This window comes from Barbus barbus (genome assembly GCF_936440315.1).
Source record: "Barbus barbus genome assembly, chromosome: 50".
Lineage (NCBI taxonomy): Eukaryota > Metazoa > Chordata > Actinopteri > Cypriniformes > Cyprinidae > Barbus > Barbus barbus.
Genome location: NC_136728.1, coordinates 11,180,990 through 11,197,752, shown reverse-complemented (window position 1 = coordinate 11,197,752; position 16,763 = coordinate 11,180,990). Strand labels below are relative to the sequence as shown.

Below are 16,763 nucleotides of genomic sequence, written 5' to 3'. Positions count from 1 at the left end.
TGCACTGACATTGTCATGCTCTCATTGCCTTGGAGTGGTCTTTGGAGGAACAGGTATGAACTATTGCACTATTTGGCACCGTTAACTGTAAAACCAATGGATTTAATTTCTCTAAAAATTTCCCATGAGATATAACTGCTGACATCAAACTAATGCATAGCATAGCTCAGATAGTTCGATGTTTAAAAGCTTAGATGAGACATGGCTGGTTACATTGTTGTAATCTCTTCAGAAGCTAAAGGATATAAAAGGTCTCAATCTGCACCTCATTTAATCTCACTGCTGTCTCGGAGAAACAGATTTTCTCTTTTTTTCTACTTGAAGGCTTTCTAGATCTGGTTTATCCATTAGAAATGGATTTGTGTGGGATTTGAGAATGGGTGCTAAAAAATGTATAATGCATTGTTTGTTAAAGTGTCATGTACTCCCAAAATACTGCTTATGAAGTGAATTTTAGTAATACTAATTGTGCTTATCAGTCACCAATCTTTATATTTCAGATTTTGACTAGTGATTTACACCAGATTACTCATAAAAAGGAAATACTTAGAAGCTCACAATGTCTGAGTCGTAAGTATTCAGTCTTTTAAGTTGTTAATATCTAGATCATGCTGTATATGTACACGTTTAAAACATGCCTACTTTTATTTCTTTTCATAAATTGAAAATTGCCAATTTAGACAGGTAAGTGGATTTTATTATACTTTAACTTTTTTGTATATGGCTAAATCTTTTTTTTCCCAACAAAATCCAATTGTGCTTCATTCTTGCAGCGACCCAAATCTAAGATTTCAGCATCCAGGAGGTTGTTCTTAAAGGTATTTGCTTCTGTTCGTTTTACAAAGAAGATATCATTCTTGAAGATGATGCATTTAACAATACCTTCTTCTGACATGTCTTGCTTCAGACAAAACTGCTGAAAAAGGCAACTTCCATGCTTGTGACTGAAAAAGAAGAAAAGCAGAGGGAGAGAGAGACCACCTTGAGTGAGAGAGTGCCACCTCTACAACTGTCTGGTCTGTCTGTTCAAGAGCTTCAGGTAAACCTAATTCAAAAATGATACTCTTAGTTAATTAAAAAATGTACAATTAATTAATTAAGCATTTGTATTAATAGAAGTATGTATTCAATTTATTTTTTAATTATGTATTCATATTTATTTAATTTTTAAGATCATAATGATAAAGTTTAATTTTTTTTTTTAATTTTTAATTTTTTTTTAAAGTACATTTAAATTTGTAAGATTATTATTACATAATTGGTGCAATGTGCAGGGAACATAAATGTTAAAAAAATGCAAAGTATTGTGGCTTAAGTGATTTCCTCTGCTAAAAATAGCATTAACAACCGCGTCAGTAATTTCCCAAGGTCATTTCTTTTGGTACAATATTTTGTTTTCAGGCTCTCTGTAAAGACCTCCATCAAAAGATTGATGTTGTAGATGAAGAGAGGTATGACGTCTCCGCCAAGGTGGCCAAAAATGAAAAGGAGGTACTACACCACCACCTTTTATCTTATTAGATTCAGTGGAAATACACTTTATGTTGATCCACTATAATGAATGCATGAGTCTGCTTCAGATTGCAGATTTGAACATCAAGATTACCGAGCTTAGAGGTAAAATGAAGAGACCTGCACTGAAGAGGGTGAAGATCTCTGCTGATGCCATGTTGGGTGCTCTTTTGGGCTCCAAGGTCAAAGAGTCTGTGGATTTCAAAGCTAACCTCAAGACAGTCAAGAAAGAAGAGGAGAAGGTAAGTCATATGACATTTTAAGGGAAAAAATAAAATTCTGTGTGGTAGTGCATATGTATTTTTGAGCTCTTTTAACACATACCTGTTGTTACACCTGTTCCTCTCAGAAAGAAGAGGTGACTGACTGGCGTAAGAATGTGGAGGCCATGTCTGGAATGGAGGGCAGGAAGAAGCTGTTTGATGCAGGACAATAGAAGATCAATTTGAAAAACTTTATGGTTTGTTTGTCAATGATCTTTTGTTTGAGAATGTCTTACGTCCAATATTTTGCCTACACTTTAAGCACTGAATTTTCTTTGTTTTTTTCAGGTGACAACTACACCAGAATTAAATAACTTCTTAAAATGAATGTATAAATCAATGCAAGTTCATATAACACATACATCCTGTTTTAATAATAGTTTAGGATTATGGTTTAATATTTTATTTTAGTTAAAAAATAAACTGCATATAAGTTATTTAGACAAGAAAACAGTGTCTCAAAATGACTTGATGTCTACTTGATGGTTTCTGTGATGATTGAGCCTTCTGTCTTAAAAATAAAAGCACATCAAAGCCTGCAACAAGGACTGATGCTTAGGACTTCAGATCAGAAGGCCTCTGAAAATGTTTGGATACAACAGCCCTAAATGTAGCAGGACCTGAAGGCTCTGACCTTGCCATGCATTTTTATCTATTTGACCTCACTTCATAACAGACATAACACAACTGCTGTCTCCCAGGAATACCTTCAGTTGTTCTAACATCAATCAGCGAGGTTTGTAAATTTGTGGAACTTAAAAAATACACGCACTTTAAAAGCTTTTCAAACTAAATCGCTAGCTAATTTGTCTTATTAAAATATCCCAAAAACTCTTCAGTAGACCAACTGAAATCGTGCCGATCCAATTTCTGCAACATCAGACTAACAGACCTTGATACATGCTAATCGACAACAATTGCCATCAAAAATTTGTTGTTTTTCTATGACATTTTCTTTGATATAATTTTATTTATTTTTTTTACTTTTTTCTAAGAGTCTATATCTTGCAATTCTGAGTTTATTCCTCACAATTCTGAGAAAAAAAGCCATAAAATCAGAATTGTGCGATTACCTTTTTTATTTTGTGGTGGAAAACTAAAGCAATAAGCAAACAACAATGATACAATGATCCAATCAGTTCCTGATTAACAAAAAATCCCCAGCCTATATTTTTCCACATGGATAAACGCAACAGAGAAGACAGATGAAGACTGTAACTGGCTTACACACACACACACACACAGGCAGACAGTAGTGAAGCATTTTTACTTTTAATTTATTTTAAGTGTCTGTACTTTATCAGTGTTTTTCTTTAGAAAACTTTACTTCACAACATTCCAAAGCATAATATTGTACTTTTTACTGCACTACGTTTCATATTAAATATCATTTAATACTTAAATACATTAGAAATCTATTACTTTCTTACCTTTACTCAAGTAAAATTCAAATATTTACTTGACAACAAGAAAGTACTACATTTTTAATGTTCTTAAGTATTAAAGTTAAACAAACAACTTTTTATTTATGAAATGTAGTGCAGTAAAAAGTACGATATTATGCTTGGAATATAGTGAAGTAAAGTTTTCCAAAGAAAAACAGATAAAGTAAAAATACTTCACTACTGTCTGTCACAGTGCACACAGCAGGGAGGAACGAGGAACACGAGACGAGGATGTAAACTCAAATAACAGTCTTTAATCAAATCCAAACAAGGCAGGGCGGGGCAGGGCGGGGCAAGACTGACACAGACAGGAACACCGGGGGAGTAACGAGTAGACCAGACAACATGAAACTGAACAGGCAGGAACTTAAATACACAGGTTAATTACACAAACACAGCTGAACAGAATAAACTAATAATCACACTAAACAAGGACAGGAAACAAATCAAATATGGGCACAAGAGGTGGGAACACATGACACACACGGCAGAGGACTGACACTGTCCACCTCTGCACAAATAAAAATGCTATAGCTTGAATATGATTGCAAATATAAACATATTTAATGATTTTTTTAAAATCTTTTTTTATCTCTTAATGGTATTTCGATCCAGAAAAATATAATTACTGTCATAATATTATAAAAAAAACTGTACATTGTAACTTTCATATGAACACCAAATGCTCTCAGAAAAACAGGTACACAAGCTGTCACCAGCTTTTCAAAAGTACCTAAAGAGTCCATACTGTAGCCTTAAAGGTACATAGAGTTACCGCCCCAGTGACAACTTTTGTATCTTTTATTCTGAGAGTCAATTTCTGAGAGTCAACTAAGCCATTTAAAGACAAGGACTTCTTGTATTTGGCATCCAATCATCTGGTCATAATGCCTAAAAATAAATCCAGGACAAATGGCAGGTGGTAATTCACTTCATATCTCTTGGAGTGTCATCTCTCAGGGAGCATGAGGTGTGACGAGGGCAGCTCACATTACATTAAGAGAGTGCTTCCACCTGCTTGTTGTCCTCTAAACCCCAGAAATGATTGATATCACATCGTCTCCTGCCAGCTATTGGTCGCTTAATGTGCATGGAAATTATCACGTTCATGAGATAGCATAACATCATATTGCAATTAACTGGAATAAACGTAGACTCCAAAAACTATTTGCTATTTGTTATTTCTACTTCCTCTCTGTTTTATTGTTGTCTTGACATCTTATCCTTTCCCGTTTTTCATAGATAATGTTTCTAATATGAGTACAAGTTAGTTGTACCTTAATAAGTGCAAAATGCTTGCCTTATTTACTCTTATAGACTGTCATTTCCACTCAATGTATTTCTGTTATGACCAGCATCACCTTTAGACCTTTGAACTGGTCATCAAAAAGAGGCATTCAAACTGGTCCACACTGCATAGCTGCACGTCTCTGTCCAAATGAAAGTTTTACTACGCTGGTTTACTGTGTGAACAGTAAATGTCAGTAGAGTGGCACAGACAGGGGTCTATTTTAGTGAGATGTTGCCATGCGTGCTGAAACTATAAATCTAAGGATTTTCTTCTTTCGTCTGTCAGCCAATTAACTCGCACCCTTGTCTTTTCTTCTAGCAGGTATGTCTCTTTCAGTGGTCATAAGAGGCTAACAGCTATGTGTTTGGTTGTTTGCAAATGCATCGTTATTCAGTTTTGGAAGGGGTTATAGATTAGCTGTGATGGTAAAGGATTTATTTATTATTTATATAAAACCGGTAAGAAATTGGGCACAGTTGCATTGCTATCTATTCAGATGTCTCTCAAATCGGTGACAATCCTGGAAGATTTTCACCTATGCTAAAACTCATGGACACTATGCACAGAACTCCTACCACTGTGTAGAGGACTAATAGGTCAAACGGATAGATTAAAGGGTCCGATTACCAATGTCATTAATGAATTAGAATTAATTTATGCATGATCCTTTAATTTAAATGCTACATTATATTAAATATGCAAAGTGGTAGTAAAATTTGGTTTTGTTTTGAGTTCAATTTTTTTGCTACATTTTTCTGGTATTGTAACTCTTGTACAAAAGTAGCCTCACATTTAAATATGATGATTACCCTAGAAAAATTATATATATATATATATATATATATATATATACTTAAAAGTATTTGAAATACATTTATTTAATGCTAAGTATACTACAAATACACACATATATATATATATATATATATATATATATATATATATATATATATATATATATATAGTTTACTTAATAAAAAATACCCTGAAATTGTGCTTTTGGTATAAACTGGTAAAGTCTGCTAAATTGGAACAACTAATTTTGTACTTCATGCACTTTAATTGTGTATTGTGTTTAAGTCCAACTAAAGATATACTGAAGTATTTTTGAGTGTGCTTTTGTAGTACTTCAGGTACACTTTAAATATCTTGCATTTAAAGACCGATATTACTCAAAGGTCATACAATCCTCATCAATAGTGACATTAAAACACATTTTAGGCTTACTATTAAGAAATGTGTATTGTGCACAAGTACTCCAAATAAAGTTTCATTATAATTTTTCTATCTATAAGTCTCGAGTGATATGTCAGTAAATATGTTTATAGATTTAAACTTAGCATAAAACAAAAGTATTAAATACTTTTTTTACTAGAGTAAATATGGTAGTCTTACAATGTCTTACAATGTCTAAAACTTACAATGTCTAATGCATATGTTAAGTGATAACTGTGATCAGATGGTTCCAACATTCTCTTAAGTGACTTAAAATAAAATAACACCATACTAGACAACCACAGGATTAGTGTTATAAATAAATAAATACATTAAAATTTAAACAAACATTGTTGGTTGAATTGTTGCCTTGGCAACTAACTGAAATAAAATAAAAGTTCAATTTAAAGTACTAAAATTATCAAAACTAAAAAAAATATAAATTAAACATGAAAATAAACTAAATTAAAATGAAAATAAAAATAGACAAGTTATAATTCAAAATACTACTAAATACTATAAAAGTATCGAAATACTAAAATCGCACTGCATAAGATATGGGTCAAATGCTTGTTATCTTAACTATTCTCATTTGTTAATTTCCTAATATGTGTTTCAGAGTAGAGATGACTTTAAATAACAGTTATTTTATTTCACAGATAACTGAGAAATACAGAAGGATGTCTGACGCGTGAGTATCTTCATTAGTAATAACCAGCTATTTATGAATTCTGAGATCTGTCATATGTCTCTATCAACATTCTCTTCTAACTATGCTCCAAGCCCCCAACCAAAGCCAAAACCCAAGATCACTTCAGCTCGTCGGCTGGGCTTGAAGGTGAGCGCCGCCTGCTGCTGACCACAGTTATACACACAGTTTGCAGGGTACTTTCACTGCTCAAGTAGAGATTCTACATTGATAACAAAGGTAATAACTTTTTTGCTTTGATATGACAACAATGCTCCTGTCATCCTGAAGATCAGGCTGCTGAATACAGCACTGGAAATGCTGACAGTTGAGAAGCAGGATAAAGAGAAGGAGAGGGAGCAAGTGCTCAGTGAGAGAGTTCCTCCGCTCAATTTTTCCGGCCTGTCAGTACAGGAATTACAGGTACAATTAAATGATTCAAATGGATCACTGAACTCCTTTTATAAAACTTACATGAATCGTTAACCCAAAAAAGAAAACTCTGTCATAATTTACTCACCCTCGTGTCCTTTGTAGGTGACACAGGTGAAAGAAATGGGAGCTTACGCGTTTGCATTCTCTCGCAAAAATAGGGCAAACACTCATTTCTAAATGAATTTAAATGATTTTTTTATTATTTTATTAATTATTAGCTCTTTTATTAACTATTTTGTGAACGCTCTGTTTTGTGTGTAGCAGCTTTGCAGGGATTTGCATCAGAAGATTGATGTGATTGATGAGGAACACTATGACATTGGCAGTAAGGTGGCCAAAAATGACAAAGAGGTATGAAAACAGTGGCAAACATCAACGTTTGGTGAACAGTTCTCATTGATGAAGCTATTCTGTTAGCACTGAATCTAACAGTTGGCTTGGCAGCTTTTGTGTTAAAGTGCAATGTGTGGTCTGTGTTGATAAAGATACAGGAAATGAATCAGAAGATCTATGAGATGAAGAGCAAGCTGAAGAGGCCTAACCTGAAGAGAGTTAAACTGTCAGCTGAACAAATGCTAAGTGTCCTTCTAGGCTCCAAACACACACAGTCCATTGACTTCAAAGCTAACCTGAAGACAGTGAAGAAAGAAGAGGAGAAGGTAAGACTAGATCAAATAATTTAAATGGACAGAAGTGCTAATATTCAAAAATGATCTGTATTTACCTTCCACAGAAAGAAGAGGTGACTGACTGGCGTAAAAATGTAGAGGCAATGTCTGGAATGGAGGGCAGGAAGAAGCTGTTTGATGCTGGACAGTAAAAGGTAAATACTGACAGTAACAGATGCCTTTTATATATATTTTGTCAATTTAATAAACATTTTATTGCACAAACAAGCATATGACAAGTATGTAGTAGATAGAGACTAGTAAAAACAGCATCATGTCTGAGCCTAATCTCTATAAATGTCTTGCAGATGGCAGCAGTACCAAACCAAAGATGCTCTCAAAGATGTCATCTCTGATTTTATTTCAGTTGTTAACTTTAGTTAATAAAAATAAAACTATCCATTGTTAGTTCATGTCAGCTCTATTATCCATGAATTGATATTAACAGACACTTTTGATTGATTTTACTTTTGAGAACTTTTGATTTGAATACTGTATTAACAAGTGTTTGAATAAAAATGAACTAAGATGAATAAATGCTTCATTTTTCTTTTTAAATTGTGTTAACTAATGCTGTTATCTAGTGTTAACACATGAAACTTTATTGTAAAGACTTACCAAGTACATACATTATTTTGACATATTAAATCTGATGTAGCAGTAAATCAAGTTGTAATATGTTGTTGTAATACTCACTTGTAAAATGTTATCCTGGACCGCAAAACCAGTCTTAAGTCGCTGGGGTATATTTGTAGCAAAAGCCAAAAATACATTGTATGAGTCAAAATTATAGATTTTTCTTTTATGCTAAAAATCATTAGAATATTAAGTAAAGATCATGTTCCATGAAGATATTTTGTAAATGTCCTACAGTAAATATATCAAAAATTAAGTTTTGATATATTTACAGTAGGAAATTTACAAAATATCTTCATGCATAATGAATATGTAATATGCATTGCTAAGAACTTCATTTGGACTAATTTAAAGGCAATTTTCTCAATATTTTGATTTTTTTGCACCCTCAGATTCCATATTTTCAAATAGCTGTATCTCAGCCAAATATTGTCCAGTCCTAACAAACCACACATTAATGCAAAACGTATTTATTCAACGTTCAGATAATGTATAAATCTCAATTTCGAAAAACTGACACTTAAGACTGGTTTTGTGGTCCAGGGTCACAAATGTAGTATTTCAAATTAAAAGCGCTTCACATCTTGTCATATTTAATACAGCTGCAGTTCTTCTTTTGCCCTACCGATGGCAGCTTACAACAACATATCAGGAAGAAGAAGAAACACTCAGCATGTCAGTCATCACTTCTTCATGTTCAAGGTCCCTTATTGATGGTTGTGAAAATATCTGGGATTTCAGATCTGAATTAGTTCAAGTTTTATGAAAATATTAAAATATAGTTCAATATTCCAACATAATGTCTTCACAGATTTTTTTTAATGTCCTTTTTAAATAGAATGCTATTATTAATATTTTCTTGTAAAAGAAATGAGATATGTGGCAATGATATTGTTTTTTTCCCCAAGATATGCAGTATATCTAACAAAAAACAACCACCAAAAGAACAATGATACATGAAACTTGATTCCAGTTCAGATTAAATTAGATCAGGCAATGTGTTCACATATAGCCTCATTAATGCTGTGTTGATGGGCTCACCCTTAGTCTAGAGAACATAAAGTACACTTGAGCACCAGGTACTCAGACACTCTGCAGCCTGGGATGTGAAGCATTTGACAATAACAATAGTGTGGCCAGTTGTCTATTTTCGTGAGCCTCTCACGCGTGCTTCAGAATCTATAAATCTACAGAGTTTCTTCCCTGTGGCCAAAACAGTCCTACTTCCATCATCTGAGAGGTAAGGACCTTCATGTTATAATGACTACTAGCAATTCATGTGTATTAGACAGTAGTTAAAGAGTTTGTGTGTTGCTTCTTCCCATACATCTCTTCAATGACATTACAAAAAAGAATTCAAAAATATTAAATGTCTTAAATTTAAATCTGTACTGTATGGCTATACTAAGCACTTTTGTGTCTAGTATATATTTTTTAAAGAAATATGTTGTCATTTGTAAACCTCCAGGAAAAAGCAAAGGCTCTAAAATGACTGATTCTACGTAAGTATTTTCTAAACTTTTATTGAAATATTAAATTAATTATATTATAAATCTATTCATATATTAAATATATATGTGTTTTTATTTCTGGTCCTATCTGTGTCAGTCCGGTGAGTAACTTACAATTCAACACTGTATTTAATAATATTGGACACATACTTTACAATTACACAATATTGTTTGTTTGATATTGGCACTTTTCTTCAGAGAAAGCCCAAGATTTCTGCATCTCGTCGGTTATTCTTAAAGGTTAGTTTCTATTTTTTGTTTCTGAAATGATCTTGACTTAGGAAAAAAAATTATTAACCAAATGTAATGAACAACTCACCATGTATGATTTACATATGAATATGGCAGTGCATCTTTAATGCATTGCAGACCAAAATACTGAAGAAGGCCAGCATACTGCTGGCAGAGGAAAAGGAACAGAAAACGATTGACAGAGAGCGAACACTCAGTGAGAGAGTTTCTCCTCTCCAACTGTCTGGACTGTCTGTACAGGACTTACAGGTTGTTATTCTCTGGCCTTTTGTCAGAATTCTTTTGAAACTATTCTTTCTTACGTGCCATTTCTCTGTTTACAGAATCTGTGCAAAGAACTCCATCAAAAAACTGATGTTGTCGATGAGGAACGATATGACATTGAATCTAAAGTTGCCAAAAATGACAAGGAGGTACATGTTGTTGCTTTAAAACTGCCATTATTGATACATTGTTTTAATAGCCTAACTAATGCTTCTGCTATAGGTTGCAGATTTAAGCCACAAAATCTTTGAGCTGAAGGGAAAAATGAAGAGACCTGCCCTGAAGAGGGTGAGGGTGTCTGCTGATGCCATGCTGGGGGCTCTGCTAGGTGCCAAACACAAGGAATCCATTGACTTTAAAGCTAACCTCAAGACAGTGAAGAAGGAAGAGGAAAAGGTAATCTCAGTACTAAGACATCAATATCATACTCAGACTTTATGGATTCAGTGCTTTAATTTTTCAGTTTTAAATTCATTACATAATATTTGCAGATTTTTTTGTTTTGTTGTTGATAGTTTATTTTAATAAAATCTATATGTATTCTTTTCTTAATTTATTAACCCCTTAGGCCATCTAAGATGTAGATGAGTTTGCTTCTTCATTGGTATAGATTTGTAGGAATTTAACATTACAACATTTGCTCACCAATGGATGCTCTGCAGTGAATGGGTGCCGTCAGAATGAGAGTCCAAACAGCTGATAAAAACATCACAATATTCCACACAATTCCAGTCATCAGTTACCATTGTTATTATTGTCATGAAGCAAAAAGCTGCCTGTTTGTAATAAACAAATTCATCATTAAGATGTTTTTAACTTCAAACCATTGCTTCCAGCTTAAATATGAGTCCTCTATCTGTTATATTGCTTTCTCCAGTGAAAATGTCATCTCATCTGAAGAAATATGCATGGATCAAGCTCCATTTTCAAGAAAAAACGGTCCAAAACAGTTATAATCAAATATCATATTCTCATATTTTGTCCATTTATTTGTATTATTGTGATGTTTTAATCAGCTGTTTGGCCTCGCATTCTGACGGCACCCATTCACTGCAGAGGATCTACTGGTGAGCAAGTGATGTAATGCTAAATTTCTCCAAATCTGTTCCAGTGAAGAAACAAACTCTTAAATGGCCTGAGGCTGAGTTCATTTTCAGAAATCTTTCCTTTTTGGGTGAACTGTTCCTTTAATATACTCTCTTTGACTCAAGAAAACATGACAGTGTGTTAAATAAATATGCATTTATTTGTAATCTGCGCAGAAAGAAGAAGTGACCGACTGGCGTAAAAATGTGGATGCTATGTCTGGCATGGAGGGCAGGAAGAAGTTGTTTGCAGGACCAACTTCATAATGTTTTTTTTATTGTTATTTCAAGTGCGATGTGAAAGCGATTTAAAAATACATATTTTACTGGTAATTAATTGTGGTTATGTGTTTGTTTTATTGCATAAACAGCTGAATGAATGAAAAAGAAATTCACAAAGCTGTGCTATTGTTATAACCACATTTATCAGCTAAAATATGGAAACTATTATGTGCTTTATGACACATATAAAACCTTTGTTAATATTTGATTATTATACAATTGCTTTTGTCATTATATAAAAATGCTTATATTGTAATAATATTTAGGCTATATGTGATCAGTTGTGTGAATATTGAGGAACAATAAAGCTATCACTGTTTTCTTGCTGGCATTGCTCTCTGTTAGAGTTTTTTGGGTGCAAATAGCCTACCATTTCCCCACATGATAAGAGTCTGAATAAAAAAACAATTAAAACTACTTGAAATTAAATAACTGAGCTTGCCTTTTAAATTAGATGAACACGGTTGTAGTCCACTACAGTCCTAATCCTACTCCTTTTATTAAATTGAAGTACGGCTCAATTTATTAACCTAAAAAGAACTGATGTTATCAACCTCAAAATAACTGCAGTTCCAATTCACCACTGTACTCTTAAACACGCCTACTTATGGAGAACACGTAGCTGATTGGCTGAAAGAAGTGTCACTCAAGCAAACGGTTTCGCTTTTGTTGATGCAGCTCTCTGATAGTTCCTGTTGCAGAGCTGCAGCTACTCTGAGCTGGGCGGTTTCTAATCAGAAGGTGAGCACATAACATTTCATAGTCATTTTCAATGGGCATGTCTAATTTAATCTTAATTTAGATTTATAATTAATCGATACAGATAAGGATGTTTTGTGCGTGCTCTGTGGGATGTCGTTAAGACATGCTAACAGGCTAGTTCGGTTGTGTTATATACTGAACTGTAGCGAGACAACAATACAGTAGTTTGATACGTCGCCTCTTTTCAGATTCACTTCAGTATTTACATACTCATACATTTTAGCCTGTGAATGTGATAATTTTTCCTATTTTACAGTTTGAAAATAAGAGCTGGTCAGACCATTTGTTAAATTAGCATTGACATTTAGTTCATGACTCTTAACCTTTCAGTTCTAATCTCCAGTTTTGATATATATATGTTTATTATATGTGACCCAGGACCACAATCCAGTCTTAAGTGTCAATTTTTCGAAATTGAGATTTATACATCATCCGAAAGCTGAATAAATAAGCTTTCCATTTATGTATGGTTTGTTAGGATAATATTTGGCTGAAATACAACTATTTGAAAATCTGGAATCTGAGAGTGCAAAGAATTCAAAATATTGATAAAATTGTTGTCCAAGTTGTCCAAAAGTTCTTAGCAATGCATATTACTAATCAAAAAGTTTTGATATATTCACAGTAAGAAATTTACAAAATATCTTCATGGAACATGATCTTTACTTAATATCCTAATGACTTTTGGCATAAAAGAAAAATGGATAATTTTGAGCCATACAATGTATTTTTGGCTATTGCTACAAATATTCCTCAGCGACTTAAGACTGGTTTTGTGGTCCAGGGTCACATATGTTAATATCTTCATGCCTTTAGTTGCATTTTGCAGATAGGAAGTAGGCAGTTATAAAGTTGACCATTTTTGATTATACAATAAGCGAGCAGTTGAAAATTAGCTATATAGCGTCCATCTGCATATGCATCTCTTTCAGGCTTCTGTACAGTTTCTTCTGAATGTCCATATACAAACTCTTCCTTCTCCGACATGGGGAGGGGGCCTGGAACAAGGAGAACCGCTTCTGCAGCTGGGTTGACCAGAAACTGAGCGAGAACGGGGTGGTGGAAGCACAAGAATGCGGCAGGCTCCTGAAAGAGCAGGGGTACCAATTCGACCAGGTTTTTACCTCCATACTGAGCCGCTCCATCCAGACGGCTTGGTTGGTGGTGGAGGCCATGGGACAAGAGTGGGTCCCAGTCACCAAATCCTGGAGGTTAAATGAGCGTCATTACGGTGCCCTGATTGGCCTCAATCGGGCCGAGATGGCGTTGAACCATGGTGAGGAACAGGTTAAACTGTGGAGGCGAAGCTATGACATCACGCCGCCCCCCATTGATGAGTCACATCCCTATTATGCTGAAATTTACAATGACCGCCGATACAGTACGTGTGATGTTACGAAAGAGGAACTGCCCAAAACAGAAAGTCTAAAGGAAGTGTTGGACAGACTTCTTCCTTACTGGGATGATGTCATTGTACCAGTGATCAAGAGTGGCCAAACGGTCCTCATCTCTGCACATGGCAACAGCTGCAGGGCTTTGCTTAAACATCTGGAAGGTGAAACATATTTGCTTTTAAGTTCTGTCATCATTTACTCATCATCATGTCATTTGCTGGCTTTTTTCTTTTGTAGAATGATTTTGTTGTTGTTTTATTTTTTGGTTCATACAATGAAAGTCAATTTGGTGTTGTTTTGAACCCCAGTGACTTTCATTTTATGAACAAAAACAGTCTCCTTTTAAAAATATATTCTCAAACGCTTTAAAACTAAGTTATATAATGCTTCTAAAGGCCGCTGAGTTAAAATTAGATGGATACTATTGACTATGACTCTTGACCTTAAAGTACTTGGAAGGTTATCACAAGGGGTCAAAAGTGACAGTTAAGACATGTATAATGTTACAAACGTTTGCTATTTTAAGATTAATGCTGTTCTTTTTAGACTTTCTATTCCTCAAAGAAGCCTAAAAAAGTATCATGTTTCCACAAAAATATTAAGCACCACAACTCTTTTCAACATTTTAGAATGATTTCTGAAGAATCGTGTGACACTCAAGATTGGAGTATGATGCTGAAAATTTAGCTTTGCATCACAGGAATAAGTTACATTTTAAATGTATATTAAAATAGTAAACAGTTATTTTAAATTGTAATATTTATCTTTAAATATTATCAGTAATAAAGCAAAGAGAGTGGATAGTAATACTAATGAAGTTGGAATTAAAATATAAACTTTAAATATTTTAATATTCTAATTACACACTTTTGCTGTCTTTCCCAACAGATATATCAGAAACAGACATTGTGAATGTAACGCTGCCCACAGGAGTACCAGTCTTGCTGGAGCTGGATGAAGATCTTCGACCGGTCAAGCCCCGTCAGCTTCTGGGCGATCAGGCCAAAATTCAGGCAGCCATCAAAAAGGTGGAGGATCAAGGGAAGGCTAATGCACAAAATAAATAAGGATTTTATAGGTGAAAATACCAGAATCATTCAGATAGGAACTGTTCAAACAGAAGGATTATTAGTCATTAGGCACCTGGTAAAGATAGTTGGGTGTGTCTGTAGGGTACTGTAGGGTGTGTCTGAGGTAGACTGGTTTAGTGGTATTTTAGGAATCATGAAGAGTTATACAAGTCAATATTCTGAATTCAAGCACTGGTTACTGATCCAAAATTATTACCATTTAATAATGTGTTGTTATTTTTTGTTAGCTCTTGCTTATTTTCCCAATGGATTTGTGGCCACAGAAAACCAGGGGTGCCTTCCTTTGGGCAAAAAATAGGATCCATCAGTTGTGTTCTAATAGGATTTTGTATTAAAGGTCAACATATGCTTTTAACAATTTCTGTATTTAAAAATGGTATACTGTACAAGAGTTTAGGGTCAGTAAAAATCACTTAAGCTCACCAAGGCTGCATTTATTTGATCAAAAATACAGTAATAATGTTTTAATATATTTTAAACCGTAATTTCTGTCAGATGATTCCGAAATCATTCTAATAATCTGATTTCTTACTTAAGAAACATTTATTATTATTATCAATGTTGAAAGCAGTTACATCAATGAAAATCATGATGCATTTTTTTTAAAAGAACAGCATTTATTTGAAGTTTTTGAGTTTTTTGTAACAATGTAAAAGTCTTTACTGTCACTTTTGATCAATTTAATGCAGTCTTGCTGCAAAAAAAATAATTTCTTAAAAAAAAAAAAAAAATCTTACTGACCTTGAACTTCTGAACTGTAGTGTATATAGATAAACCCAATTGGAATGGAATATTCCAAAAATTAATAAATAAATAATAGTAAAAACAAGCATATTATTCACTCCACTGTCTGGACTTCCAAGCCACAGATTAAATCTAATCTTATTGAATTCATATTTATATTCCACAAATCATTTTTATTAAGCTTACTATTTAAAATTCTTATTAGAGACTTCATTGGATGTTTGAAGGATAATTAGAAATTATTTTAAATCTTTTGTGTTAAATAGCATACTTTAGACAGTATTTTAAAACATGTTTTGAAAGGGACATTTTGTTTTTATATAACTTATTTATTAACAGAGATATTAAGATAATATGTGTTAAGACTAAGTTATGAGTTTATCATACACTGCCAAATGCAACCCACAAACTAGCTCTTTTGTATCTCATTCATTTCTCCACCAGCGTTTACCAATTAAAATGGAAAGACAAACCAGTCTTACTGTTGAGTGAAACCTAGACATAGTTGTGGTTTAAAATGTCTGTGCACTGTAATACCTCTGTTTATTATTTTTTTATCTGTTTGTTTTTGTGTATTTAATGTTGCTCAACACTGTACTGTATCTGTAGAGAAATGTTATGTGTGTGTGTTGTTTTTGTTATAATGGCCATAGCAGCTTTCACTGTTACATGTCTATATGTTTGACCCCTGTTATGGCACATTATAGCTCACCTAACCAGAAGCACTGGTCTGCTGGGTTTAGCACATCCCTGAAGCATTTTCCTGAAAGAATTAAGTTTAAAGATATAAAAGTGTTAATGTGTATTAAATGTTGTGTGTGAAAAAGTATAAAACACCCAGGAGGAGGTGCTACATTGTTTTCTGAGAAGACATTTCTCCATTGGAACAGATGTTGATCTTAATCTAATAGCGGTGGATGGTAAGTTTGTTTTTACAGAAAGCACTAATGACATAAGGAAACTGATTTTGGTTATTCAATAGGATGTAGTACTTGGCAGACTGTACATATTTGCTACACCTAATAACTCACATTTGTCTTGTTGAGCTGGAATGTTTGAAAAGAAGCACTAAAACATGTTCTCATGGTATTTAATGTCCTCTTAGAAGAATATACATTTTAACACATTATATGCTCTTGGGAATACGTGCCACATCCATCTCCCTCAAAGCTTATTAAAAAATAATGTGATTTTCATTGAGTTTATTTGCCGATGCTATGAAGAC

The 16,763-nt window shown here is 33.7% G+C and overlaps 4 protein-coding genes across 6 annotated transcripts; all 4 read left to right on the top strand.

Moving 5' to 3' along the window:
- Window positions 1-3: 3 nt before the first annotated feature.
- On the top strand, window positions 4-2,315 carry LOC306868528 (troponin I, slow skeletal muscle-like). Of its 2 annotated transcripts, none has more exons than XM_079414739.1 (8): window positions 4-53; window positions 501-574; window positions 774-818; window positions 908-1,039; window positions 1,402-1,491; window positions 1,581-1,754; window positions 1,862-1,972; window positions 2,064-2,315. In XM_079414739.1, the coding sequence occupies exons 4-7, from the start codon at window positions 935-937 to the stop codon at window positions 1,946-1,948; spliced, it is 456 nt and encodes a 151-aa protein (XP_079270865.1). In that variant the 5' UTR covers window positions 4-53; window positions 501-574; window positions 774-818; window positions 908-934; the 3' UTR covers window positions 1,949-1,972; window positions 2,064-2,315. The 2 variants fall into 2 exon arrangements, with proteins under 2 accessions (XP_079270865.1, XP_079270866.1); XM_079414740.1 differs by lacking the exon at window positions 4-53 and adding an exon at window positions 276-392.
- A 4,091-nt stretch (window positions 2,316-6,406) lies between these two features.
- Window positions 6,407-7,669, top strand: LOC306868352 (troponin I, slow skeletal muscle-like; the record flags this gene model as incomplete). The annotated part of the gene is made up of 7 exons (XM_079414457.1): window positions 6,407-6,417; window positions 6,510-6,564; window positions 6,706-6,837; window positions 6,952-7,008; window positions 7,111-7,200; window positions 7,335-7,508; window positions 7,583-7,669. The coding sequence occupies 7 exons, from the start codon at window positions 6,407-6,409 to the stop codon at window positions 7,667-7,669; spliced, it is 606 nt and encodes a 201-aa protein (XP_079270583.1).
- A 1,972-nt stretch (window positions 7,670-9,641) lies between these two features.
- LOC306868351 (troponin I, slow skeletal muscle-like) lies at window positions 9,642-11,877 on the top strand (the record flags this gene model as incomplete). The annotated part of the gene is made up of 7 exons (XM_079414456.1): window positions 9,642-9,655; window positions 9,762-9,765; window positions 9,863-9,904; window positions 10,034-10,165; window positions 10,240-10,329; window positions 10,403-10,576; window positions 11,443-11,877. 7 exons carry the CDS (start codon window positions 9,642-9,644, stop codon window positions 11,530-11,532), a joined length of 546 nt encoding a protein of 181 aa, XP_079270582.1. The 3' UTR covers window positions 11,533-11,877.
- A 314-nt stretch (window positions 11,878-12,191) lies between these two features.
- On the top strand, window positions 12,192-16,733 carry LOC306867965 (bisphosphoglycerate mutase-like). Of its 2 annotated transcripts, none has more exons than XM_079413929.1 (3): window positions 12,192-12,288; window positions 13,242-13,864; window positions 14,592-16,733. In XM_079413929.1, exons 2-3 carry the CDS (start codon window positions 13,264-13,266, stop codon window positions 14,768-14,770), a joined length of 780 nt encoding a protein of 259 aa, XP_079270055.1. In that variant the 5' UTR covers window positions 12,192-12,288; window positions 13,242-13,263; the 3' UTR covers window positions 14,771-16,733. The 2 variants fall into 2 exon arrangements, with proteins under 2 accessions (XP_079270055.1, XP_079270056.1); XM_079413930.1 differs by having other exon boundaries at window positions 12,192-12,651; window positions 13,094-13,864; window positions 14,592-15,591.
- Window positions 16,734-16,763: the final 30 nt, after the last annotated feature.

What these genes read in the sequence shown, in the direction of transcription:
- LOC306868528 (XM_079414739.1), top strand. Translation starts at nt 935, where the DNA reads ATGCTTGTGACTGAAAAAGAAGAAAAGCAGAGGGAGAGAGAGACCACC. An exon ending in TGGCCAAAAATGAAAAGGAG is followed by an intron (nt 1,492 to 1,580) that starts GTACTACACCAC and finishes AGTCTGCTTCAG; the next exon opens with ATTGCAGATTTGAACATCAA. An exon ending in TCAAGAAAGAAGAGGAGAAG is followed by an intron (nt 1,755 to 1,861) that starts GTAAGTCATATG and finishes TGTTCCTCTCAG; the next exon opens with AAAGAAGAGGTGACTGACTG.
- LOC306867965 (XM_079413929.1), top strand. Translation starts at nt 13,264, where the DNA reads ATGTCCATATACAAACTCTTCCTTCTCCGACATGGGGAGGGGGCCTGG. An exon ending in TTTGCTTAAACATCTGGAAG is followed by an intron (nt 13,865 to 14,591) that starts GTGAAACATATT and finishes CTTTCCCAACAG; the next exon opens with ATATATCAGAAACAGACATT.